This window comes from Furipterus horrens, unplaced genomic scaffold (genome assembly GCF_987537825.1).
Source record: "Furipterus horrens unplaced genomic scaffold, mFurHor1.1.pri manual_scaffold_6, whole genome shotgun sequence".
NCBI lineage: Eukaryota > Metazoa > Chordata > Mammalia > Chiroptera > Furipteridae > Furipterus > Furipterus horrens.
Genome location: NW_028327176.1, coordinates 42506475 through 42534064, shown reverse-complemented (window position 1 = coordinate 42534064; position 27590 = coordinate 42506475). Strand labels below are relative to the sequence as shown.

At 39.8% G+C, this 27590-nt stretch overlaps 1 protein-coding gene and 1 long non-coding RNA gene across 2 annotated transcripts in view; one reads left to right on the top strand and one right to left on the bottom strand.

Annotated features, from left to right (window-relative positions):
* Positions 1 to 14291: 14291 nt before the first annotated feature.
* Positions 14292 to 16368, bottom strand: LOC150006027 (uncharacterized). The gene is made up of 3 exons (XR_016511720.1): positions 15800 to 16368; positions 15174 to 15240; positions 14292 to 14861 (listed from the first exon to the last, which is right to left on the bottom strand). It is a non-coding gene; the product is annotated as an uncharacterized LOC150006027 (long non-coding RNA).
* Positions 16369 to 16927: 559 nt separating this feature from the next.
* Positions 16928 to 27590, top strand: part of USP34 (ubiquitin specific peptidase 34) — a 233373-nt gene continuing 222710 nt past the window's right edge. The window contains exon 1 of the mRNA XM_090281354.1: positions 16928 to 17056. Within this exon, the coding sequence (XP_090137480.1) occupies positions 17014 to 17056 (43 nt within the window). The 5' untranslated portion in view covers positions 16928 to 17013. The remainder of the gene's footprint in view (positions 17057 to 27590) is intronic.

The window sequence follows — 27590 nt, the reverse complement described above, 5'->3', positions numbered from 1 at the left end:
TGCGGACCTGGCCCACAAACCAGGCATGTGCCCTGACTGGGAATTGAACTGGTGATTCTTTGGTTCACAGGCCAGTGCTCAATCCACTGAGCTACACCAGCGAGGGCTATAGTTTCTGGTTTTTTTCCTTCTTCTTTTTAGGGAAAGGGGTTAGAGGTAAGAGGAAAACTCCCGGTCTACCTCAAGGGCCCCTAGGATCAAGGGAAAGGAAAAAGTGGGAGAGGAAGGGGGTGGAGAGGGATAGGGGAAGGGAATTGCCTCCTGTTTTAAGGGCTATAGTTTTTAATGTTTTATTGATGAGAGAGAGAGAGAGAGAGAGAGAGAGAGAGAGAGAGAGAGAGAGAGAGAGAGAGAGAGGAGAGAGGGAGGGAGAGATGTGAGAAACATGGATCAGTTGCTTCTTGTACATGCCCTGACCAGGGATCGAACCCGTAACCTAGATATGTGCCCTGAACGAAAATTGAACCCGCAACTTTTGGTGTACTGGACAAAGTTCCAACCAACTGAGCCACTCTGCCAGAAATATAGTTATTTCAATCTCACATAATCCTACTTTCTCCTTGACTCCAGATGACTGTGCCTCTTATTTCATGAAAAAACCCAAGTCATCTCATGAGAACTCCTTCAACTACTGATCATCAAATATGCACACATGTGTACCCATCCTTTCTTTCTTCCCTTTTATCAAAGTTCAAACCTTTTAACCATGTAATGGATTCCATCCTCTCTCATCTTAGAAAAATTACAGTAACCACTATCTCTGGGACAAATTACTTAACATCTCGGTGCCTTATTATTCTCTTGTGGGAAATAGGGAGCCTAGAACACACCACACAGAGTGCTTGAAAGAATTAAACAAGTGCTCAGAACAGTGTCTGTTGCACAGTATGTAAAATAAGTTACCTATGATTAATCTTATGTTTCTACTAGCATTTACCCCACCTTCTTTTTAAGAGTCCAAAGTCTTAAAATAGTTTTTTATTTTAATAGTTTCTTTTATAAATGGTCTTCAGTCTACTGTAAGGAAGCTTTAGTATCCATCTCCCATGACCTCCATGTGATAAATCTAATGAATAATTTTGTAGATTTCATTCTAGTTGACTTTCCAACATTCAGAAATTGTTATCTTTTCCCTTCACTTAAATGGTACCAAAAATCCCTCCTCACTCCCTTATCCTATTCTTTAAACTCTTTGGGGCATCTTCTCTTCCTCTACCCCAATTCTAGGTGTTAATATTCCTTCAAGGCTCTGTTTTAGGTCCTTTCCTCTTCACCAGTGTTATCTCTCCCTGTATTACTTCATGACTTCATTTACCATTTGTGGCAGATGCCATAAATAAACTAACTTAATACGTACTGCCAGCTAGCCTTTCCTCGAGGCTTAAATGTGGCCATGTGACAGAACTCTGAAAAATGAGACCAAAGTAGTTAGCTGTAGGACTTTCTGGAAAGTTTTTGCCTTCCTGATGAGAGGACAGTTGAAGGAAGTGGTTTTCTCCTTTTCCTCCACGTGTAGAACATGTAATGCGGAATGTGTAGCAGTTGTCTCCCCCCTGCTCGCCTCCTCACACCCAATATAGCATAGAGCTAGCATATTAAAGATTGTCTTCACAGTTCCAGTCAGGAACTTTTTTCCTGAACTTTACATTCAAAGAACTGCCAGCTCAACAACTCCAAACAACTGCCAGCTCAACAACTCCTTTTGGTTATTTCACAGGCACCTCAAGCTGAGAAGTTCTAAAACAGTACTTCTCATTATTGACTCCATCTCCCTCTCATCGTCCTCTGATCCTGATCTTGGTGAATGACACCACTCTATCCTGTTGAGCAAATCACTAATCAGGAGACAGCCCTGATACCATTATCTCCCCATACCCATAAACCAAGTCTTGTTCTTTTCACATTTAAAATATTCTTAGATGGACTCTCTTTTTAAAAAGATTTTATTTAGGAGGCAGAGATGGCAGTGGAGTAGGTAGCAGTGTTGTCTGCTTGCTCCCATCGTGGAAGGACTTGGAGTACAAACACGGAGTGGAGTGAGTGCGGATTTCAGATAGGGTGAACAGGGATGGGAGTGTGGGAGCAGCATCAAAGGGGGCAGAAAGCTCGGCCCAAACTCTCCAAGTGGAGTTGCTGGGCTTCCCAGCCTGGCCCCTCTGCTGTACCGCACCCAAGAGGGGCAGCTGCTGACCAGCTCATTAGCAGGGATCTGCTTGGAAACTTCCTCCTGCCATACATGCCCTGACCAACAAAGTCTTGGAGAGAGTCAGCGAGAAGGTTTGGTTGAAACAGCCAGAGGCATAGGAAGACAGTGAACAGCCAAGACTGTGAGAAACTGTATGAACTGAGTCTAGGTGGGGACTCCCTCGGCTGGCAACCCTGCGCCCCGGGCTCTCGCACCAATGCTCCACCAAACAAAAAAGCAGAACTGAGCCAGGGAGAGGGGCCTATACAGGAAAGCTGCAGTGGAAATGCAGACTTCGTAGGGACCCCAGGCAGGCAAGTGGCACACATAGGCGTACAACAAGGCTCCGCCAGGTAGGGACACAGGCCAGTGCTGCAGCTTGGAGGCAACACAGAGACTTTTTGGGAGGAAGAGTGGAGACAGTACCCGAGGCTGGCAAGGACTATTGGCATGCGCACTGGCTTGCCAGCAAAACAGCATTGCTAGACAAGCCTGAGGAGGGCTGAGGATGCTGCAGGACCAGGGAGGAGGCGATTCAACTCAGTGCGGTTCACAGCAGAGAGCTGCAGCAGGCTCACAAGTGAGAGAATAGCAGCCTCAGAATCCATCTACATCTCCTCACAGCCAGACAGCCAGAAAAGATTTGAAACCCATGGAATTTTGACCAGCGGCGGATCCAGAAAAAGAAAACACCACCCAAAGCTTGTACTGGGGAAAAACTCTTTAATCTGTTTCCTACCTTCTCTCCCTCCTATTCTTCGCCTTTAATTTTTGTGTGTGTCTGTTTTGTTTATCCTCCCTTTTGCACTAAATATATAGCATATAACTGCCATATAAACCTAATACTATAAACTTCCACTTTCTCACTTGATTCTGCATTCTTCCATCCCCTTTTCAACATACAATGTAAATATTACTTACTGTCTCACATAGCCTTGACCCTACTTGCTACTATTATTATTCTATCATCTTTACTCTCAAAAATGATCTTCCTTTCATTTAAAACAACTCTTATCTGTTTTTCCTATAGTATAATAGTCTTAACCTCTTTATGTTTATATTAATACTGGCTCATTTGCTGCTGATAGTGTGATTGTGGGTAGGGGATATTTTGGAGGGTGTGGGTTTCTTGCGTGGGTTGTGTGTTTATGTTTTAACAGCATCTCCACAAAAGAACTCAAGTCAAGGTGGGCAGAGTGACTCTCAATCAACTAGCCAGAGGGAAGGATCCACCAAAGAGTAACTAAAATACAACCAGACAGCTTAAACAAATGGCATAAAGGGAATCCCAAGAGCATCAAGCTCAGGAGATCAAACATCTGAAGAGCATCAAGCTCAGGAGATCAAAGAGGCTGCAACACTGAATTCTCCAGGTCTCCTATACAGAATCTCATACCACAAAGGCAGGAAATCAAAGCAGACAACTCTAAGAAACAAAAACAAACAAGAAGCATCCAACATGGGGAGACACAGAAACAACCTCCCAATGAAAGGAAAAGAGGAATCCCCAGAAAAAGTGCTAGATAAAACAGAGGTAAGCAAACTATCAGACATGGAATTCAAAAGAATGGTTATCAGGAAGCTCAATGAACTTGACAAATTCAGAGAAAACTACAACGAACTCCAGGGGAATTACAAAGAACTCCAGGGAAGCTACAAGGAACTTACAGAGAACTACAACAGCATAAAAAAGGACATAGAAACTACCAATAAAAAACAGGAGGAAATGAAGAATACAAGTTCTGAACTGAAGAACACAGTAGAATCAATCAAAAGTAGGCTAAATGAAACAGAGGATTGGATGAGTGAGTTAGAGGACAATGTAGGGAAAAAAATTCCCAGACAATACAACAAAATGAAAAAAGACTTAAAAAGAATGAAGAGGGTGTAAGAGAACTTCTGGACAACATGAAATGAAAAAATATTCATATCACAGGGATACAAGAAGGAGAAGAAGAGGAGCATGGGATAGAAAACCTGATTGAAAAAGTAATGACAGAAAATTTTCCTAACTTAATGAGAGAAAAAGCCATGCAAGTCAAAGAAGCTCAGAGGGTCCCAATGAAGATGAACCCAAAAAGGACAACTCCAAGGCACACCATATTAAAATGGCAACATTCAAAGACAAAGAGAGAATCCTAAAAGCAGCAAGAGAGAAACAGCTAACAACATACAAGGGAGCTCCGATAAGGCTATAAACTGATTTCTCAACAGAAATACTACAAGCCAGAAGGGAATAGCAAAAAGTATTTAAAGCAATGAAAAACAAAGGCCTACAACCAAGAATACTCTACCCAGCAAGGTTCTCTTTCAAAGTGGAAGGTGAAATAAGGAGTTTCCCAGACAAAGGAAGACTAAAAGAATACATCTCCACCAAACCAGCATTGCAAGAGATGCTAAAGGGAATGCTTTAAGAAAAAGAAGAAAAAGAGAGAGGGAGAGGAACACAGGTACAAAGGGAAATGAATAAATACCTGTCAATAATAACCTTAAATGTAAATGGATTAAACACTCCAATCAAAAGACATAGGGTAGTGGAATGAATACGAAAACATGACCCACATATATGCTGTCTACAAGAGACACACCTCAAAACAAAAGATTTACACAGACTGAAAGTGAAGGGATGGAAAAAAGTATTCCAAGCAAATGGACATGAAAAAAAAGCTGGGGTAGCAATACTTATAACAGACAAAACAGATTTCATAGCAAAGGCCAAAAAAAGAGACAAAGGGCATTTCATAATACTTAAGGGAACGACCCATCAATAAGATATAATCCTGGTAAACATATATGCTTCCAACATAGGAGCACCCAAATATATAAGGAAAATACGAGAAGACTACAAGAAGGATCTCAACAGCAACACACTCATAGTAGGGGACTTTAACACCCCATTATCAACAATAGACAGACCTTCAAAGCAAAGAAACACCAAGGATATTGAGGCATTGAACAACATTGATCAAATGGACTTAAATGATATATATAGAACCCCAAAGAAGCAAAATATACCTTCTTTTCAAATGCACATGGGACATTTTCAAAGATAGACAATATGGCAGGACACAAAACAAGCCTCAACCAATCCAAGAGAATTGAAATTATATCAAGCATCTTCACAGACCACAATGCCTTGAAACTAGAAATCAACCTCAAGGAAAACACTCAAAGACATTCAAACTCATGGAGAATGAATAACATGATATTAAATAATGAATGGGTTAACAATGACATCAAGAAAGAAATCAAGTTTCTGGAAACTAATGATAATGAACACACAACAGCCCAAAACCTTTGGGACACAGCAAAAGCAGTCCTGAGAGGAAACTTCATAGCAATACAGGCCTACCTGAAAAGGACAGAAGAATCTCAGATAAAAAAATCTAACCCTACAGCTACAAGAACTAGAACAACAACAACAAACAAAGCCCAGGGCGAGTAGAAGGAAGAAAATCATCAAGATCAGAGCAGAATGAAATGACATAGAGACTAAACAAACAATTCAAAAGATCAACAGATGTAGGAGCTGGTTCTTTGAAAAGATAAACAAAATTGACAAGCCTTTAGCCAGCGTCATCAAGAAAAAGAGAGAGGACCAAATAAACAAAATCAGAAACAAAAGAGGAGAAATCCCGACTATCACAGAAATACAAAGGATTATAAGAAATAACTACAAACAACTGTATGGCAAGAAACTTGACAACCCAGATAAAATGGACAAACTTCTAGAAACATATAATCTTCCAAAACTGAATCAAGAAGTAGAAAGCCTGAACAGACCGATAACAAAGGATGAAATTGAAACAGTAATAAAAAAACTCCCAGCACACAAAAGCCCTGGACTGGATGGCTTCACAGGCAAATTTTACAAAACATTTAGGGAAGAACTAATGTCTACCCTTCTCAAACTATTCCAAAAAATCCAAGAATAGGGAAAACTCCAAAACTCTGTCTATGAAGCAAGTATTGCCCTAATTCCAAAACCAGGTAAAGACACAACAAAGAAAGAAAACTGCAGGCCAATATTGTTGATGAACATAGATGCTAAAATCCTCAACAAAATATTGGCAAACAGGATTCAGCAACACATTAAAAAGATCATACACCACAATCAGGTGGGATTCATCCCAGGGATGCAAGAATGGCTTAATATTTGCAAATCAATAAATGTAATACCCCACATAAACAAAATGAAAGACAAAAATCACATGATTATATCAATAGGTGCAGAAAAATCATTTGATAAAGTACAACACACATTTATGATTAAAACATTCAGCAAAATGGGAATAGAGGGAGCATACCTGAACATAATTAAGGCAATATACCAGAAACCTGAAGCCAACATCATAATCAATGGACAAAAAATGAAAGCATTCCCCCTGAGATCAGGAACAAGACAAGGATGTCCACTCTCTCCACTCCTATTCAACATAGTGTTGGAAGTTATAGCCACAGCGATCAGACAAGAAAAAGAAATAAAAGGCATCCAAATTGGAAAAGAGGAAGTAAAACTGTCATTATTTGCAGATGACATAATAGTGTACATAGAAAACCCTATAGACTCCACTAAAAAACTACTCGACATAATAAGTGAATTTGGCAAAATAGCAGGGTACAAAGTCAATATTCAGAAATCGAAGGCATTTCTGTACACCAACAATAAAATATCAGAGATAGAAACTAAAAAAAGAAATCCCATTTACTATAGCAACAAGAAAAATAAAGTACCTAGGAATAAACTTAACCAAAGATATAAAGGACCTGTACTCGGAAAACTACATAACACTGAAGAAAGAAATTAAGGAAGATACAAATAAATGGAAACCTATACCATGTTTCATGGATGGGAAGAATCAACATCATTAAAATGTCCATACTACCCAAAGCAATTTACAGATTCAACGCAACCCCTATTAAAATACCAGTGCCATATCTCACAGACCTAGAATAAGTACTTAAAATTTATATGGAACCAAAAAAGACCCCAAATAGCCAAAGCAATCTTGAGACAGAAGAACACAGCAGGAGGAATCACAATACCTGACATCAAACTATACTACAAAGTCACTGTGATCAAGACAGTCTGGTACTGGCATAAAAACAGACATATAGATCAATGGAACAGAATAGAGGACTCAGAAATAAACCCAGGTCTATATGGTCAACTAATCGAAAAAGGGGGAAGGAGCATAAAATGGAGTGAGAAGAGCCTCTTCAACAAATGGTGTTGGGAGAACTGGACAGGGACATGCAAAAAAAAGAAACTACACCACCAACTTACACACACACCAGAATAAACTCAAGATGGATCAAAGACTTAAATGTAAGCTCTGACACCATAAAAATCCTAGAGGAAAAGATAGACAGGAAAATTTCAGATATCCCACATATCAATATTTACACTGATACATTCTCCTAAGGCAAGGAAAATAAAGGGAATAAGCAAATGGGACTACATTAAACTAAAGAGTTTCTGCTCAGCAAAAGAAAACACCAGCAAGATGAAAAGGGAACCAACCATATGGAAAAACATATTTGCCAATGATACCTCAGGCAAGGGATTGATCTCCAAAATATATAAAGAACTTACACATATCAACACCAAGAAGACAGAGCCCAATTAAAAAATGGGCAAAGGACCTGAATAAAAACACTTCTCCAAGGAGGATACATAGAGAGTCCATAGACACACGAAAGAATGCTCAATATCACAAGGCATCAGAGAGATGCAAATAAAAACCACAATGAGATACCACTTTACACCAGTCAGAATGGCCATCATCAACAAATCAACAAATAACAAGTGCTGGCGAGGATGTGGAGAAAGGGGAACCCTAGTGCACTGTTGGTGGAAATGCAGACTGGTGCAGCGACTATGGAAAACAGCATGGAATTACCTCAAAAAATTAAAAATGGAACTGCCTTTTGAACCAGCGATTGTACTGCTAGGATTATACCTGAAGAATCTTGAAACCCCAATTCAAAAGAACTTATGCACCCCTATGTTCATTGCAGCGCTGTTTATAATAGCCAAGTGCTGAAAACAGCCTAAGTGCCCATCTGTAGGTGAGTGGATTAAAAACTGGTACATTTACACGAGGGAGTACTATGCAGTAGAAAGAAAGAAGGAACTCCTGCCATTTATGACAACATGGATGGAACTAGAGAGAATTATGTTTAGCAAAATAAGCCAGGCAATAAAAGAAAAATACCATCTGATATCACCTGATACAGGAGACTAATGAACAACACAAACAAATGAACAAAATTGAACAAGGAACAGAATAACAGTTATCAAGGAGGCAGGGGGAGGGTGCGAAGTGGGTTAAGTAGCGGAAGTGTCTAGTCAAAGAACATGTATAAATGACACATGGACATAGACAATGGTGTGGGGAATGACTGTGGGAGAAGGGGTGGGCAGGGTGGGGGGGAGCACTGGGAGGAAAAATGGGACAACTGTAATAGAAAAACAATTAAAAATTAAAAATTAAAAAATAAATAAAAATCTTTTTATTTATTTTTAGAGAGAGGGGAAGGAAGAGAGAAAGAGAGGGACAGAAACATGAATGTGTGGTTGCCTCTTGCACGCCCCTAACCAGGGACCTGGCCTACAAACCAGGCATGTTCCCTGACTGGAATCGAACCGGCGACCCTTTGGTTTACAGGTGGGTACTCAATCCACTAAGCCACACCAGCCAGGGTTGGACTCTCTTTTTATCCACTTTTTTTCTTATTACCCTAATAGAAGCTATCATCATCTTTCTGGATTAATATTAACACCCCTCTGCTGTCTTTACCTTCAATCCATTCTCTACATATTATTCAGACTGTATTAAAATACAAATATGATTGTATTGCTTCTACACTTTGATTGCTTTTAGGATCTACGCCAAAATTTTAGCAAGATTTATGGTGCTCTGCAAAGTCTGGCATGGGCCTTCTCTCACAACCATATTCTAGATACTGGCTTTATTTTTGTGTCTCAGGGATTTTGCATATACTCTTCCTTGCATTTGCATGCTACTTATATTAGTTTTCTTTTTAAAAAATATTTCTTTTATTTTTATTTTTATTTTTAGAGAGAAGAGAAGGGAGTCAAAAAGAGAGGGAGAGAATCATTGATGTGTGAGAGAAACATCGATTAGTTGTCTCTCACGGGCCTCCAGCAGGGACCTGGCCCTCAACCCAGGCATGTGCCCTGACTGGGAATAGACCCCTTAACCTTTTGATTAGCAGGAAGACACTCATCTCACTGAGCCACATCAGTCAGTGCTATATTTGTTTTTTATTGCTGCAGTAACAAATTGCTACAAATTTAGTGGCTTAAAACTAAATTTCTTTCAACAAACATTTTATAGTTCTGTAAATCAGCAGTCTAACATGGGTCCCATTGGGCTAAATCAGGGTGTCAACAGGGCTGTGTTTCTTTCTGGTGGTGAAGGGGAGAATGTTTTCTTATCTTTTACGGCTTCTTAAGGCCACCCACACTTCTTGGTTCATGACCCTTCTGTCTTCAAAGTCAGGAACATTCCATCTCTCTGATGACTGTTGTGTACTCATACCTCCCTCTGAACAAAGCTGGGAAAGGTTCTTTAATTTTAAAGATGCATATAATTAGCTGAGCCGACGTAAATAATCTAAAATAATCTTCCTGTCTCAAGGTCCTTACCTGCCAAGTTCCTTTTGCCATGTAAGGTACCATATTCAGATTCTGGGGATTAGGACATGGACATCTATGTTTTTGAGGGGACACTATTCTGCCTAGTACACTATTTTTAAATAACTGCACTGGGCTACAAAAACTCCAATAGTGACTTGAGGGTTTTGGTTTTTTTTTAGAGAGCCAAATGTCTTACATAGCAACAAGTAGGCTGTTGCTAGCACTGACCCAGCTGCTCAACGATGCCACTAGGGAGTCAAGCCTTTTCTCTTTCCATTTTGCCATCTTTAAGGCCTTTTTTTTTTTTGCTTATAGGTTTCTCGTGTTAGGATGGCTGCTGCTTCTCCAGGTATGACATCTGTATTCAAGGCAGACAGAAAAGGGAAGGGCGGTATACCAGATATCATCTGTGCTCTGCTCCTAGTTCTTATCATTTAAGTGCACAGTGGCCAGACTTACAACTGTTAGGTTAGCACTTGTTTTTCTTTTATACCTGAGGGTTTTCTGTCTGCCTGAGAAGCCTGCTTTGCTGCATACAACTCTTCCTAGCAACACTCAATCAATGACTAAACAGAGCAGATGTAAATACCCAGCTTCCTTGTCCCTTGGGTAGGATGATTTTAAGGCACACATTTTATAATGGTTTGTAGAATTTCCCAGGGAATTAGATTCCAGTTACCCTCAAGACTAAAGGGCTTAATAATGAATCATTTACTGGATAACTACTCCCTCCCTCCCTCCTTCCTATCTCCACTATTCTACCAGTGTTTCTTGGAATAATATAAAAATAAACTATTTCTACCCGTGTCCTTGTTTCAGAACCTGCTTTGGGGAGTATCCAAACCAAGACAGGCCATCATCATCTTCCCTCCTTCCTGTCTTTAAAGATTATATTTGATGCTGTAGTGGCTATCTTACAACTAGGAGGTGACAAACCAATATGTGGAGTGAAAAGAAACAACCAACTTTGGTTCATGTCCTTGAGCCACTGTACAGGCTCTAGACTGTTTACTACTGCCTGTTGGTCACAAGAGAAATATACACCCTATTTGTGTAAGCCACTCAATTGAAAAGTAAATTTTTTTTGCCTGCAGTCCTATGTGTCCCTGATTCAAATAAATGGAAATGATTACTGACTATAGTAAAAGCTGTGAAGAAGATAAATAGAGTACTGTGGTACCTTTAGGGTAAGAGATTAGACATTTCAAAATTATAGAGCATGTACTAGGAAGAAACAATATTCATCAAGGCCCGTAGCAGGGAAAATTTTTATTTTTAGAAATCAGATCGGTGTGGTTGGGCTGCTACAAGAGTAATGTTAAAAACTGGAGACAGAGGTTGGGGAAAGGCCCAAGTAACGGGTTTGAGTGTCATCGCCCCGTAGCTCAGTTGGTTAGAGAATCACTACCATGCACCAGCGTTGTGCGTTTGATTCCTGGTTGGGGCACAGGCACGAAGAAACCAGTGGATGTATAGATGGGTGAAACAAGAAATCGGTACTTCTCTTTCTCCCCTCCCTTCCTCTCTCTATAATTAAAAAAAAAAAGTTTATTCCAAATGCAGGGAAGTGATTTAATCCAATTTATTTTTAATAAAAACAAGGTTGCCTGACTCAATACTCAGTCAAGTGACATAATCCAATTTAGTTAAAAAAATAATTACTCTGATAATTTAAGAACCAAACAGCAATTTATAGGGCTGGGTACTGTGGAGAGAAATAAAATAGCATAGCTGTCTTTCTAATTGTGGCCCTAAAGTCCACAAAAACAGTGATGAGTAGGGGTGAGAGGGAGAGGAGTAAATTGTGCAGTAACTCTGACTTAATGTTAATACTAGACTTTAACCCCCAGATCCAGAAACAAAATCCTAAGTTCAATAACAGCAACTAGAATGCTAAGGGGGACAAATAATTTCCATAGCAATATTAATTCTCCAAAGTAAATAATTAACTTCCCCCGGGCTGGTTTCCAGGGAGGTACCTAGGAATATACTACAAACATATTACAAACTTGAGAATTGGAACTTTCAGATTGTACAATTTTACTCAAAGCATAATTCTACCACTAGATGGTGGCACGTATACAAAATATTGAAAAGTCATCATCAATCTTCTAGCTATAGAAGGTGTTTGGTGATTGCTGATTACTGGTTTTAAAATCGATTTACAAGCCCTGATGGGTGTGGCTCAGTTGGGCACTGTCCTGCAAAGCAAAGGGTCAGTTCTATTCCCAGAGCAGGCACATGCCTGGGTTGCAGGTTCAGTCCCTGGTTGGGGCCTTAAGAGGGGCAGTTGATTGATATTTCTCTTCTTTTCTCTTCCCTTGCCCCTCTTTTAAAAAATAAACTAAAATCTTTTCTTAAGATCAATTCATAAGAATTTGGGGATATAAGAGATTCTGTTCTATTATTCTTTTAGAATGAATCTTTGAAGCATATTAAAAAGTCTGTTAACATATACACCAAGTTAGTACAGAATAGTGAAGAGTACTGAGTTGGGCAACCTTTTTATTAGCTTCTATGCCTTTATCTATTAACAAGCAGCTGAATATATACAGATAAAGGGTTGGTAAACTACAACCCATAGGCTAAATATGACTAGTTATGGGTTTTGGTGTGGCCTGTGGGCTAAGAATAATTTTTACATTTTTAAAAAATATTAAAAAAATTTTTAAATGGTTGTAGAAGTGAAAAAATAGTATTTTGTGATACATGAGAACATAAATTTTAAATCTGTATCCTTAAATAGTTTTGTTGGAGCACAGTCACACTTAGTATATAGTATTTATGGCTGCTTTCCTGCTTAGAGAGTCAAGTAGTTGTTATAAGAAATTTGGATTGCCTATAAAGCATAAAATACTTATTATCTGACTTTTTAAAGAAGTTTGTTGAGCCCTGAAGTGATGATTGAAGAGGAGTGATCATGTATGGGAATAATTCTTTAGATTCTCAAATCATTTTAAATATTGTATTTTTTGGGGAGGAGAGGGGAAGGGAGGGAGAGGGGAAACATCAATTAAGGGAGAAACATTGATCAGCTGCCTCTTCCATGCAACCCAACCTGGGTTGGAACGTGCAATCCAGGCAAGTGCCTCGACCAGGAATTGTACCACGGACCTTTTGCTTTGTGGGATGCCCAATCAAGCCACACCAGTCAGGTCTCAAATCACTTTAAACCAAGCATTATTTCACACAATTAAAAAAACAAAAACTAGGAAGCAACTACTTGTTAAAAAGTTTTCTTTAAAGGTCAGAACATGTAGTCCTGTTTTCAGGAACTGTTACAGGTCTTCTATGGTCATAAAAGCATAGTTGACAGATACTTACAAGTAATTATCAAAAGAATACCTGTATCAGTTAGGAATGTGGCTTCAAATAATGGAAATCTAAGACTGGATTAAGGAAAATGGTTTTTCACATGTACATAGGGTGTTGACAGCTGCTCAAAATGTATCAGTAACCCACTCACACTTTATTATTCTCTATAATTAACTTTATGGTTGGCATTTATCATTTGTGGCTTCATTGTTAAAAAATAAAATTGAAATGGATGCTGTATTACTTTCTGTATTAAGAGCATGTTTTAGGGAAAAAGAAGTAAGGGTTAAGGGGTTCATCTGCTGAATTTGTCCCTTTTTAATTAGGAAAGAGCAATTCTTTCCAAAAGACCCACTCTGCAGATTTCTGCTTACATTTCATGGGCAAAAACTCAAACACATGGCGAGCCCTAGAGAACCAAACCATGATTGGTTTTAAATCAATAATAAATATAAGGGATTTATTTATTTTTAAAACTGGATTTTTAAAAAATTGTATTTATTCTTACACGTTTAAACTTTAGACACTTACAAACTACTCTCCATCTGATGCACACCTATCAAGATGTTTTTCCTTTTTTTTTCATTGCATAATTTGATTCTAAATTTATTTATTTTTGAGGCAATTCCTATGGGCCCAGGAGGCGGACCAGGAGTTTCCATTCCCTTGCTCCCACTTCCCCTTTTTCTCTCAATAAACCTGTTGTCTGACCCCCCCAATAAATAAATAAATAAATTTATTTATTTTTTATTGTGGTTCAATTACCGTTGTACCAATTTTTCCCCTTTGCTCTCCCCTGCCACAGTCAATCCCCACGCTATTTATTGTCCATGTCCATGGGTCCTTTATACTTGTTCCTCAAGATGCTTTTTCCACTGCTCAAAACAGTTTCTGAACTTGTTGATTTCGATGCCTTTTAGTGCTTTTGCCATTTTTTGTTTCACCTCTTCCACAATTGCAAAACGTTTCCCTTTGAGGACTTTTTTTCATCTAGGGAAACAACAACAAAAAAAGTCACTCAGGGCAAGAATAGGGAGGTAGAGCATGGGGGTCATGTTGTTTTTGGTTAAAAACTGTTGAACACTCAGTGCTGTGTGGGCAGGTGTGTTGTCATGGTAGAACCAGTCACCTGTTTGCCACTGGGGCGTTTCTCCTCCAAATTGTGGTGCAATCTTCTCAAAACTTCCAGTTAAAAATTTTGGTGGACTATTTCACTGACCTGGAGGAACAAATCCTGAGTGCACAGTTCCTTTCACATCAAAGAAATAAGATGATCATTGTTTTCATGATTTACTTCACTTGTGTGGGGAAGTGGCAGTTATCCATTGGCTACTTGGAGATTACTATTCTATTTCAGGTTGTAAGAGTAGCAACAAGACTCATCTCTGGTTATGACTTTGGAAAGAAATCAGGGTCAGCCTCCAACTGCTCCTTCAAAGCACAGCACGTAGCCAAGTGATTGTCTCTGTTCAGGCATGAGCAAGTGAGGCATGAATTTTGCTAAAACTCATTTCATGCCTAAATCTTCCAATAAAATTTGCTGATAGGAACTCCACAACAGTCCAGTCAACTATACAATTTCATCTATGGTCTGATGGTCTTCCAAGATGGCTTGACGAATTCTTACCACATCTTCTTTAGTTTGGCTGGTTAAAGTACTCATCAAACAAGGCTGATCGTCAATTGACATTTTGCCTGGTTTAAACAAGAAAATCATTTGTAAACTTGTGTTTTACTCAGAGCAGTTTCTCTGTAAACTGTCTGTAGCATAACCACCTTTCCCACCTCATTTTTCCCCAACAGGAAACAAAATTTTACTGCTGAATGTTGTTCATGTAAACCACCCATCATGAAATAGGCCAATACACTGAAAGTCTTCCAAAAAAAAAAAAAAAAAATTAGGTGAAGCCGAACATAGCCTCTCACAATGCCAGCTTGGTACAGAGATAGAGATGGGTTCCTAGAAAACTCACCTAGTGGGGGAAGCCTGTAGTACAAGAGACCTACCCTAAGGAAGATAATTCCGGTTTTGGGGGGGCTTTCATTCCTGACATCCAGATCTCTCAGCTGCCACCTGAAACACAAACAAAAACCACTTGGGTTTGGTAAGTTTCCACGCTGTATGGGAAGAGGCATGGGTGGGAATGGATGTTGGATGGATGATGCCTGCCACAGGACCCAAAGTCCACAGGAACCCAAGTTTTGTGGGAAAGATGGGGAGGGAAGATGGTGTCAGAATAGCTCTACAGTTCCTAAGGAGCACCTGCTCATATGGAGCCACTTAAAACAGGATGGGCAAAAACTTCATAGCATCAATTTCAAGGGGCAGAAATGAAAATACCAGGATGGTGGTCCTTGCGAGGTGACAGTGTGACAAAACTTTGACAAAATTTTTGAAAGAATTACTACTCACTAGCTGCTCTGGTTACAGTTCTAAAAATATTATGTACTCTACCTTTCGGACTTTTCAGTCACATCTCTAAATAACCACACTGGATACAGAAATCAGTGAGGAAGGTGTAAGTCCAAGTGTGAGGAAAATTTCCCCAACGTTACTAGGCAACAGCAAACTTCAGCTGAGTGCCCCCCTTTACTTCACCTGTTTTTCCTTCTCCCGTTTCCCATCCTAATACCCCTTTAAAAGTCCTCTTCGCTGAGAAGCATAATATGCTGTTGTAGGTGAAGAGTTGTAGATGTGCAATTTGTGAGGGGCCCTCTGGCGTAAGGAGATTTCAGTGTGATCACTTCACTCCGCCATTTCTAGTCACATCAGTTGTCTTAACTGTTCGAGGACCGATGAGCCCTGTAGGATTGAGGGTAGCGATGAACACTGATGCAGATTAAGCAGACCCTGGGCCGTTCCGTTCTTATAAAGCCCGGCGGGGAAAGGACCATGTGCGTGTGCGGCGGCGGTCGGGATCTCCGTTAACACCGCCCTCCCCGCCCCCGAAATCCTAGCGCGGGAGAAGGAGATAAGGGAGAAAGCGGCACCCGTTCCCCTTCGTGGGCCCGGAGGAAAAATGTCGAAGTTCAGGGGCGGGAGACAGGACGGCGCAAGAGACCCAGCGCAAGCTGGGCTTTGGGAGCCCGCGTAGTGGGCCGCTCTGGGCGACGTCGCGCAATCGTGACCAGCTAGGTGCCTCCGCCATCTTCCTCTCTTTACCCGGACTCCCCCCGCGACAGCACAGGCTTCGCGTTTCCCTTCCGGCCGCAGACAGAGATCCGGGCTGGGCGGGGTGAGAGAGCGCAGAGAGGGGGTGGGCCGAGGGTGGAGGCCGGACGGAAGAGGAAAGGGAGGGCAGTGAGCGGACCACGGCGGGGTGTGGAGTGTGCGGCGTGTGTGCGGCGCAAGAGGTGGGAGGGCGGGAGGCGAAGAGAGGGCGGGAGGCGGAGGAATGAGAGCGCGAGGCGCTTCTCTTCGGCTCCTTCGCCCGGACGGAAAGAGCCGAGCGCAGCCCGAACGCTCTATTAAAATGGCGGCGGCGGCGTCGGCGGTGGCCGCGGCGTCTGGTCGGTGAAGTGACTCTGCTGCTTCTCTCCCCACCCGCCCCCTCCCTCCCTCTACCCTTCCCCCTTCCTACCCCCCTTCCCTGCCGCCGGCGTCTCCGCGCCCCTCCGGCCTGCGCACCTCCCCTCGCCCCCCTCCTCTCCCCTGTCCGCTCCGGGGACCGCCGGCCCCCTCCCCCATTCTCTTGCTCCCCGCCCCGTGCCCGCCGCCGCCCGCCCTCGTTGCCTCCCCGCCCCGCCGGCCGGCCGGCCCCCTCCTCCGCCTCTCTCCCCTCCCCCCCGCCGGTCGGGATCAGTCAGTGCGATCCGAAGCGGGGGAGGGGGGGGCGGCGGCCGAACGATGTGCGAGAACTGCGCAGACCTGGTGGAGGTGTTAAATGAAAGTAAGTAGCCGCGGTGGCGGCCTGTCGGGGTGCACGGTTTGGGGTCCCCGCGCTGCTCCCCGGCCTTCCTGGGCTGTCGCGGCCTGCGGGAGGCGACGGCCGGATCGTGCGGCGTGCTGGCCTAGCGCCCCGGGAAGGTGAGCGGTGGCGCGAGCGTCGCGCCGCCTCAGGCCCAGCCTTGCCGGGTTACCTGGGCGCCCGTGCGGGGGCCGTGGCGGGACCGCGGTCAGGCCGTGCCTGAGTGGTCTCAGCGCTCGGAAAGTTTCCTCATTACAGGTGTCAATTATCGAAGGCATTAATGAGCCTTCGCCTCCTTTTCCTGCTGGGAAGGTGAAGGGAGGTGGGATCCGAGATCTAGGCTTTCCTCCGCAGTCCGGACCCTTCGGCCACCCTCTTTGATTTTCAGCGTGTTGCCGAGGCCTCTTACCAGCTATTTTTTTTTTTCCCCATTAAACTCTCCGGGAGGAGGTGGGTGGTTTTTTCCCTTCCCTTGGGGGTGTGTGGGGGTCTTAAGCCCTTCTGCCATCCCTTAAATACCTGAAAATGAACTGTGGTAGTGACGATTGGGACCGTCATTCCTATTTTTAAAATTAATTAATGATGTTTCTTAGTGTACCTTTCGTTGTTTTAATGGTAAATTCTGTTATATTAAGGAGAGTATTGTACCACAGATACCATCCCGGGAGAGTCATGGCCTGCCTCCTGGAATAAAAGGCCTATATTCCTTATACTTTTGGTTATTAAAGAGATTATGCACATTGATTTTTTTTTCTAGCCAGTTTTAAAGTTTTTATTCCCAGCCCTTTATAAGATAGTATTCTAGCTTAAAGAAACGAGATGGATTGCAAGTTAACTACTTCTGGGCCCAAAGGCCTAGTTGGACTAGGTGAATTAGATAAAAGGTTAATATGCAAAAAACTGAAGGAAATGCACATTTACCAACAGCTTACGTGGGTTTTGGAATTTTGTTGTGTGTGTGATATTTTGAAAGACTTTTAAACTACCTCTTTCTAATATGGTTCTTTAAAACAATTGATTTATAAAATGTATATTTATGTTTGAACTTTATTTGCATTTCACTTTAATCACCAAAAACAGTAATAAAAGTGGAAGGGTATTCAGTTTACTTTCAACTATTTATTTCTTGACAGGTGGAGGCAAGGTTTTTGTTCATATTCAAACTATGCTTTTCAATATTTGTGTTATTCTAAGTTTTCCTAGAGTGTTAAGGTTATTTGTTTTTATTTTGAGATACATTTATTTTTGGTGCAGGTGGTTTCATGTGCTGATGAACGTAAGTTCTTATAAGTATTTACTTCAGTAAACTTATGTATTACAGATAAAGTTTTGTAATTATGGCTTTGTTATTCTGAAATTGGAAAACAAATAGTTTTGCTATGTAATATATTAGGAAAAACTGCTTTTAATAGTTTTGTTGGTGTTTTAAAAATTATTTTTAAACTTAATCAGGAAAATTTTAAATATAGCCTCTAAAGAAACTGAAGTTAATCTTTATTATCTTTTGAAAAGAGACATAATGAAAGATTCTGTAGAACATTATTTGGGAACCCCCTAGAACTCGTGTTTAGAAGCACTCAGAAATGCAGTGAACTTATGTAGAGCTAGAAATAGTATGGAGAATTAAGTAAAATTTAGTTTTTATTACCTTTAAGTAAATTGAACAGTTAGTTGAACCAGGTTCGCAAAATCTGGCCATGCAGACCCTCTAAGAAACCTATCTTAACGAACAAAAAAAGGATTTCTTATTTGTGTATGAGCCAGTGATCTCTAAAAATACTAATTTCTTAATATTTCTTTTAAGGCTCAGTTTAAATAATTGCCTCCTAAACACAATCTCACAATAATACTTCCTTTAAAAAAAAATTTAAGTAATTTTATTTGTAGGTTATACTGAGGTATTGTAAGTCGCCCCCCCACCGCCTGTAGTTGTTAAAAATTTTTCCTTTTTCCTTTGTATAGTTCCTGTATCTCATTATATTAACATATATCCATGACTGGGTAGGAGTGTGATAGTTAGAACTTGATAAAATTTGTTGAATTAAAGTAGATTATGTCTTTCTTGTAATCTGGCTCACAAAAATTATTAAGACTTTACTCCCCGCAATCCAGTAGATTGTGCAAAAATGAGCATCAATTCATCTTTGATAAATTCAGAGTTTAAGTACCAAATTAATGTTCTCAGAATTCATCTGTCAAAATAACTCCCCATTACAGTTTAACCGAGAAGAAATTAAATTTTCTAGATTATTGGGTATTGTGTTTCAAGTTAATGTTGAAAAAAGAATTATTAAAAAAAAATACCAAGAACTGATTTCTTTTAAAATTTACAATCTCTGCTCAAACTTAAAGTCTGCCTGGACACACCAGTAAATGTGTAATCTAAAAATTTTGTGTTTTAAGTGAAAAGGTAGACATAATATGGATAGTATAGTTTTATCTCTGATATGCACAGAGTTTTATAAGCTAAGGACTTCAGATGAATAGTATATTTTAAAATATGGTAGAATGTGATGTAGTTAAAATAAAAATTTTGTCATCAGTTTTTGATGAGCGTATTAGTATTACCAGTTATACCTCTATTCTTGCTTGAGAATCTGAAGCTGTAAAACTCTTTAACAATGGAACATATACCCGTATACAGACATAATTTTGCCTGGAGGTAAGGGCACATTGAAGCTTGTCTGTGGATCCAGGCTAAGGACCCCATATTTAGGATTCCCTCACCCCTTTTTTTAATGTCGTCTTGACGATATCCTAAAACTTTAAATTACATTTCAAAGTTGCATTTGACTTTAGTGTTAGAAAAAAAACAATCTCAACAATACTGACATTTGAGTTCCCATTTTCCTTTCAGTGCTTTATTTTTAATAAGGAAGTCATTTTAATTTTTTAAAAAATTTTTATTTATTTTTAGAGTGAGAAGGGAGAGAGAAAGAGAGGGAAAGAAGCATCAGTGTGTGGTTACCTCTCGCACGCCCCCTAGTGGGGACCTGGCCTGCAACCCAGGCATGTGCCCTGACTGGGAATCGAACTGGTGACCGTTTGGGTCTCAGGCCCGTGCTCAGTCCACTGAGCTACCCCAGCCGGGGCTCAGGAAGACATTTTTAAAAGCTTGGAATGTATTGAGTAAATTTTGCTACCCTCAGTTTGTGGGATTGCGTTTAGTTTAGGACATAATTTTAGGTGTACATTCCTATGCTTGTTCTGTTTATTTTGTATGCTTACTGCTTTTATAGTTATTATGAACCAGTTCATTTAAGTTCAAGGTATTTCTGGATGTTGACGAGAAGTTGGAGGTCTGAAGTTATGAAGCCAGAATGAAAATAGCTTTATAAGTGTACATCAATCTTTTAAATTATTTGTATGTTGTGGATTTTGTTCTCTGTGTGTGTTGGGTGAATTACAGTTTACCATTTGTTTAAAACAATTCATTTGTCATTCCTAACTATCCTTTGAAATAGGCAAGAGCGAGTATTGGTGTCTCAGCTTTAAAGGTGAAGAAATTAAACCTCAGAAAGTCTTAAGTGGTTTGCTGAAGATCATCTGTCACCTGCTTAGTTAGTAGCCATATCTAAGCTAGAAGTCAAGATACTCTTATCAGTGATTGCGGAATAATTCTGTTTGCATTTTATTTTTAAAGAAGAATACTTTATTGAACAGTTTGTGTTGAGTACTTTATCAGTTCTATCACCCTTTTCAGATAAAGAGAACCAAGGCTTAGAGTTTATGTAACTTGCATAGAATCACAGGACTATTCATTGGAGCCAGGATTTTGAACAAGACTTAATCCTAGGTCAGGCTAAAAGCCCACACATTTAACAGTTACGCTGTGCTATATAAACTTGATGATCTAATTAAGTGGAGGACATTATTATGAATGAGTACCTTGTTGGGAAAAATAAAAAATTACTGTATTTTTATGTATTTTAACAAATTCAGGTGTATTCCATGGTAGTTGTAGTAAAAATTTATGGTGATGAATGTAGCTGAATGAGAATCTATCTCAATATTGTTTGTCAGCAATGATCCCTTTAAAATAGAACGTTTCTAGGGTTTTTTGTTTTTTAGATAAGTACACAGGCACTAAATACACTATCTAGCTTGTTTCTCCTGACATTGTATTTGATCATCTCCATTATTAACTTTCAAAAGCATATTTTTTGTGTAATATTTCCCTGTTTTTGTATGTTTATTTCCAGTTCTCCCATATTATAAATAATGCTGCAGCCCTCACCAGTGTGGCTCAGTTGTTTAGGCATTGTCCTTCAAAATGAAAGGTTGCCGGTTGATTCCTGGTTAGGGCACATGCCTGGGTTGTGGGTTCCTTGGGCGCTTATGAGAGGAAACAGATTGTTGTTTCTCACATCAATATTTCTCCCCCTTTCTTTATCTTTCCCCTTTCCTCTGTAAAACTAAATACAATCTTAAGAAAATAATGCTGCAAATGATCATCCTGTATGTGAATATAGGTATTTTAACCCTCACCTGAGGATTGATTTTTAGACAGAGGGAGGGAGGGAGGGAGAAAGAGAAAGAGAAGCAAATAAAGAAAGGAAGGAAGGAAGAAAGAAAGAAAGAAAGATGTATATGAGAGAGACATTGTTCTGTTGCCTCCCATGCGTGTCCTGACCAGGGATTGAGCCTGCAACCTTTTGGTGTATGAGATGATACTCCAATCACCCAGCCATGGTGTATGTACATTTTTTTTTTAAAGATTTTATTTTTTATAGAGAGAGGAGAGGAAGGGAGAAAAACAGCAATGTGAGAGAAACATCAACAGGTTGCCTCCTGCATGCCCCCAACTGGGGACCTGCCCTGCATTCCAGGCACGTGCCCTGAGGGGTAATTGAACCGGTGACCTTTCAGTTCATAGGCCGATGCTCAAACCACTGTGCCACACCAGCCAGGGCTAAGTCTTTTAATATATTCTTAAAGATAGATTTCTATAAGTGATTACTGTGTCAAAAATATAAACAAAATTTTGTTTATATTATCCAGTTGCTTTCCAGAAAGGTTGTACTATTGATTTCTATTGATTTCAGCAGTGTCTATGCAGTTTGGGCACTCTCACTTGTTTAGAATGTTACCCTTAAAAAATACTTTGTCAAAACATGTAATAACTACTTATTAGTAAGCTTAAACATTTATATTGGCTATTTGCATTTCTTCTTTAATGCATTGCTTTATCAGGTTTTAATGTTTTGTATTAACTTACAAGAGCTGCTCACTTATTAAGTATATCAACTCTTGGTCATATTCACTATATATATATTTTCCTGCTTTTTTGTTTGCTTTTTAATTTTGGTATTTTTAATTATCAGTTTATTTATTAATTTTCAAAGAGAGGAGAAGGGAGGGAGAAAGTGAGGGAGAGAAACATGGATTGGTTACTTCTCATACGTACCATGACTGGGGATCAAACCTGCAACCTAGGCACGTGACCTTTTGCTTTGTGGGATGACGCCCAACCAACTGAACTACACAGGTCAGGGCTTAATTATTGTGTTTTTTAAAAAATGTTTTATATTTTGCAGCTTCTCCATTGTTGCCTATAAAACACAATATATGATTATCATGTTACTTGCTTAAACCATCATAGCTCTTTATTGCCTGGAGAATAAAATCCTAACTTCTTAGCCTGACATATATATCATAGAACAGTGTGGCCCAAACTCATCTCATTTTTTTTGTGAGGCCTTCTTAAATCTTTCAGACCTCTCTTAAAATTACTTACACTCTTTAGTTTAGAATACATATGTAAAAGGCCATCTTAAAAAAAAAATTAATGAAGATCTTTCCTTGCTGAATGATGAATTCCTTAAAGTCAGGCACCATGTTTTATTTCCTCTTTTCCCAGTTCTGATACAATGCCTTGTGGAGAGTAAATGTTTAGTAAACATTTTAGTTAATGAAAAGTTGTGGTAGAAGAATGTGATTGCCTAGGACCTGTAGTCAGTAGTGATTTAGATATGAGAGTTTCTGGATAAAGTATGCTGTAGCTGCAGATTATATCAAATATACTGCTTTTTATTACCTTATTCATAAACCAGTAGGTATATACTTATAATAAATATTTGCCCCAACCAACTATGTTCTCAATAGGCAAAGCGAAAAGGCAAAAATTAGTTCTCTTTCTACATAGGAAGTGAGATTTGGGTCTGTGGGATGGAATTTGGCTAAATTACTTTTATTTAGGACTTTATATGCCAGGAAAATGATTGGACTTTGCCTTTTAATGGGATTAACATCTTTTAATGTTATTTTTCTCTTTAAGTTCCATGGAAATTAAAAAAGTCTCCAAATGTAGATTACTCAGTTAATTGAGCATTGATGTATTTATAAACCTCTTCCACTTCCATTACTGTGGTAGAAGAAAGGTTTTTCTTCCTGCTCTGGCCATAAACGTGGGCCATAACCTCTACTAGAGAACTTACCTTGTTTATAATAAGCCCCTGGAAAACCATACTCCCAAGCCATTGCTGCTTAGATTATTTCAACTAAAGATGCAGATAACTGGAGCAGCTGAACTTGAGTGAGTGTTTTGGCAAGCTGATGAGAAGGAGGCTGTTTGCAGAAGGGAATTGGGGCAAATTTGTAGAAACAGTTGACATTGAAGTTTCATAAAGACAGAAGATGATATCCTGGTGGCTTTCCAGGACTGAAGCCTGAGCTCCTTTTGAGGTGTCTCTCCTGTGCATACTATTTTGAGTTAAAATGCAACCAAGAGTTTTGGATCAAATACTGCCCCTGATGAGCTCTTCTCTATTGGAGATTCGGTATAATCTTTAGCTGTGAGTGCTTCCTTATAATCTGGTTTAGGTTTTTCAAAGTGTCATCTGTAGTATTTGGTGGCCGGAGAAAACTTAAGGACCCATTATCATTGATTACTTACCTCCCTACCAGGGCGTTTAGTTAAGCTTTTCCAAAGAATGAAAGTAGCTTTGTTGTTTCTCATTTTTAAAAAGGATACCTTCTTTTTGAGAAAAAAATCAGATAGTATGGGAAATAATAAAATTAGGAGAACCTGGAATGCTGCTTACCAAAGATATTGTTATGGTGAACATCTTATTTATTTATTTATTAAAGTTTTTTCCTTTTATTGATTTTAGAGAGAGGGAAGAGAGGGAGAGGAACATTGATGTGAGAGAGAAACATTGATCGGTTGCCTCTCGTACACACCCCGACTGGGGACTGAACCTGCAACCCAGGCATGTGCCCTGACTGGGAGTCAAACCCACAACCTTTCGGTTTGTGGGACGACGCCCAACTAACTGAGCCATACCAGCCAGGGCTATTTTATTTTTAAAAAATATTTTATTTATTTATTTTTAGAGAGAGGGAAAGGGAGGGAGAAAGACAGGGAGCGAAACATCAATGTGTGCTTGCCTTTTGCACGCCCCCAACTGGGGACCTGGCCTACAACCCAGGCATGTGCACTGACTGGGAATTGAACCGGTGACCTTGGTTTGCTGGTCGGCGCTCAGTCCACTGAGCCACATCAGCCAGGGCTGGTAAACATTAAAAAAAAATAATTTGTTTGTTTACTTATTTTTAGAGAGAGGGCAAAGGAGAAAGAGAGGGAGAGAAACATCACTGTGTGGGTGCCTCTCATTCGCGCCCCCAACTGGGGACCTGATGTGCAACCTAGTCATGTGCCCTGACTGGGAATCGAACCAGTGACACTTGGCTCACAGGCGACACTCAATCCACTGAGCCACAGCAGCCAGGGCTAAACATTTCTTAAGTCATTCTATTTTCTTTCCTCAGACACACTGTTTTATGTAAATAAACTAATTATAGGTTACTCCATATTATTTTTATTAATAAGATGTAGGCACTTTTCCATGCTAATATGTACTTAAATTATAATTTTTAATTAAATGTAGTATTCCATTACTTGGTCATACTGTAACTTAACCAGTCCACAATTGACAGGCAGTTGGGTTGTGACATGTCTTTGTGTAATTGTCTGATTATCAGCTTGAATATATTGAAATCAGATCGCTGAGTAGCTCATTCAGCATATCTGGGAGGAAATCTGGCAGGATAAAAATTTAAAAAAAAAAAATTTGTCTTCTATCATCATAGCATCAGTGTGTAGGTTTCATAATCTTAGTGTTTGTTTCGACTTCTAGGTTTTATGGGTCTGATTTAGCAATGTACTTATTCTAAACCACCATGAGACAAAATGGGAGGTTTTTTTTTATTTTTTCTTTTTTAATTCCGAGTAACTTTGCTGCCAGATTTATGAACTATAATTTGATTATTGAGAAAGACTTAGTAACCAACAATGAATGTAGAGGTATATGAGCAGTAGTAAGAGTACTGGATCAGAATAAATTGAGACTTAAGAAAAAGCTTAAGACAATAGGACTTTTTAAGTTGTGTTCAAAGTAAGAAAATAAATAGTAAGGGACAGTGGACAGTAGAGTAGTATAGAATGTGGTGGTTGGCACAATGTTGTTTTACTCTAGTAACACTTTGTTTCCATTTTCTCTTTTAAGAGGACTCCCCAGACTGACAGGATAAAACGTGTATTAAGAGAGAATCTAACTTACAGATTGATTAATAATAAATGAGAGCACTTGACAGAATTTGACTTTATCCTTGTGGAAAAGATGGGATGTATTTTTTGGTCAATCTGGAGGGAGTTGACTGGTACGGTAGGAAGCCACAGGGTCTTGTCCTTAATTCTTTACTCTTCAAAATGTTCAGTAATGAGCCTTGATTTATAAACTGTTCTTTGTAATGGAGTTGGCTCTATTTCAAGGGAATGAGGGGGACCTTGGAATCTTTTTTTCTTCTTTCAAAACGAAAAGCTCATTTTGATCTGTTTCATTAATTGGGGTGTAAGCTTGATAACCATTCAGAATATATGGGTGCTCAAAAAAAAAAGCCAACACAACATGGAACACTCAGTATTACAAGCATTGTGCCAAAGTTACAGTAGGTAGTAGTTCAGTGCTTGAGCAGTTGGAATAGTACTGTGTTGAATTATATACAATACCATGATGATACTTTGCTCCTGAAGCTGATGTAATTTCACAGTTCTTCATTGAACCTCACAAAAATCAATGAAAAATAGAATGATTTTTTTATTTTTAAAATTAAAAAAATTTTTAATTTGTTTAATTTTTTAGAGAGAGGGTAAGTGGTGAAGGAGAGGAAATACTGATCAGTTGCCCCTCTCATGCCCCCAACCGGCACCTGACCTGCAACCCAGGCATATGCCCTGACTAGGTATTGAACCAGTGACTTCTCAGTTTGTGAAATGATGCCTAACCCATTGAGCCACACCAGTCAGGGTTAGAATGAATTAAAAAAAAAATTTGTTTTATCCTCACCTGAGGACATGCTTATTGACTTTAGAAAGAGGGAAAGGGAAGGAGAAAAGAGAGGGAGAGAAACATTGACATAAGAGAGAGGCATTGATTAGTTGCCTTCTGTACACTCCCCTACTAGGGATCAAACCTGCAGCCTAGGGTATGTGCCCTGCCTGGAGATTAAACCCACAGCCTTTTGGTGCATGGGATGACGCTCCTTCAATTGAGCCACCTGGCCAGGGCCATGCTGTCTTTTTAAAATTTATTTTATTAAAAAAAAAGATTTTATTTATTTTTAGAGAGGGGAAGGGCGGGGGAGAAAGAGGTAGAGAAACATTGGTGTGCAAGAGAAACATAGATTGGCTGCCTCTCGCATGTGTCCTTCCGGTACCGAACCTGCTGCCTGGGCATGTACCCTGACCAGGAATCTTAACTGGTGACCTTTTGCCTTGTGGGATGACGCTCAACCAACAGAGCTGCACTGGTCAGGGCCATGCTGTCTGTTTTTTAAAAGAGATGCTTGCTTTTAGAAGTTGGGAAACTCATGAAAAACTCTTAAAGGGACTATGGAGAGGCTTGTTCTGGCCAAAGAGGATTAGGCAAGATTTCAAGGAAGATGGAAGATTGAACTGGACCTTTAACTGGTTGGAATAGTTGCTGGGAATGAGGGGAGTAGTACACCTCACTATGCACAACATAGAGCTACTGCTAACCTCTTTCTTTGCTTGTTTTGCATTTTTATTAATGTTCTTTGTGGCCACTGAGCTTTTTATGTATGCCTGGAATGTATCATCTTCCTGTGCCTTCAAGTCTTGACTTAAATGTTATTTTTTCAGAGAGGCCTTTTTTGAACATCCAGTCTAAAGTAGTTCTGGTTCTTAACTTCATAGTACCACAGTTTAGAATTATGCATTTATTTTTATTTACTTGTTCGATGCCTTTATTTTACATGGCTATAAGTTCTTTGATCACAACAATTTGTTACATTAACTAACTTTCACAGTACCCAACATAGTAGCATTAATACTTGTTTAAATATATGGAAAACTATTAAGATCACCGTAGGTATGTAATGGTAGAGAGGACAAGGGTAGGCTGAATGTAGTGGTTTTCCATGTTTTCTCAGTTTTCTTAGATACTTCAAATACTGTTATTTCTTTCTTGCTTTTGTGATGTCCTCCTTACCACCC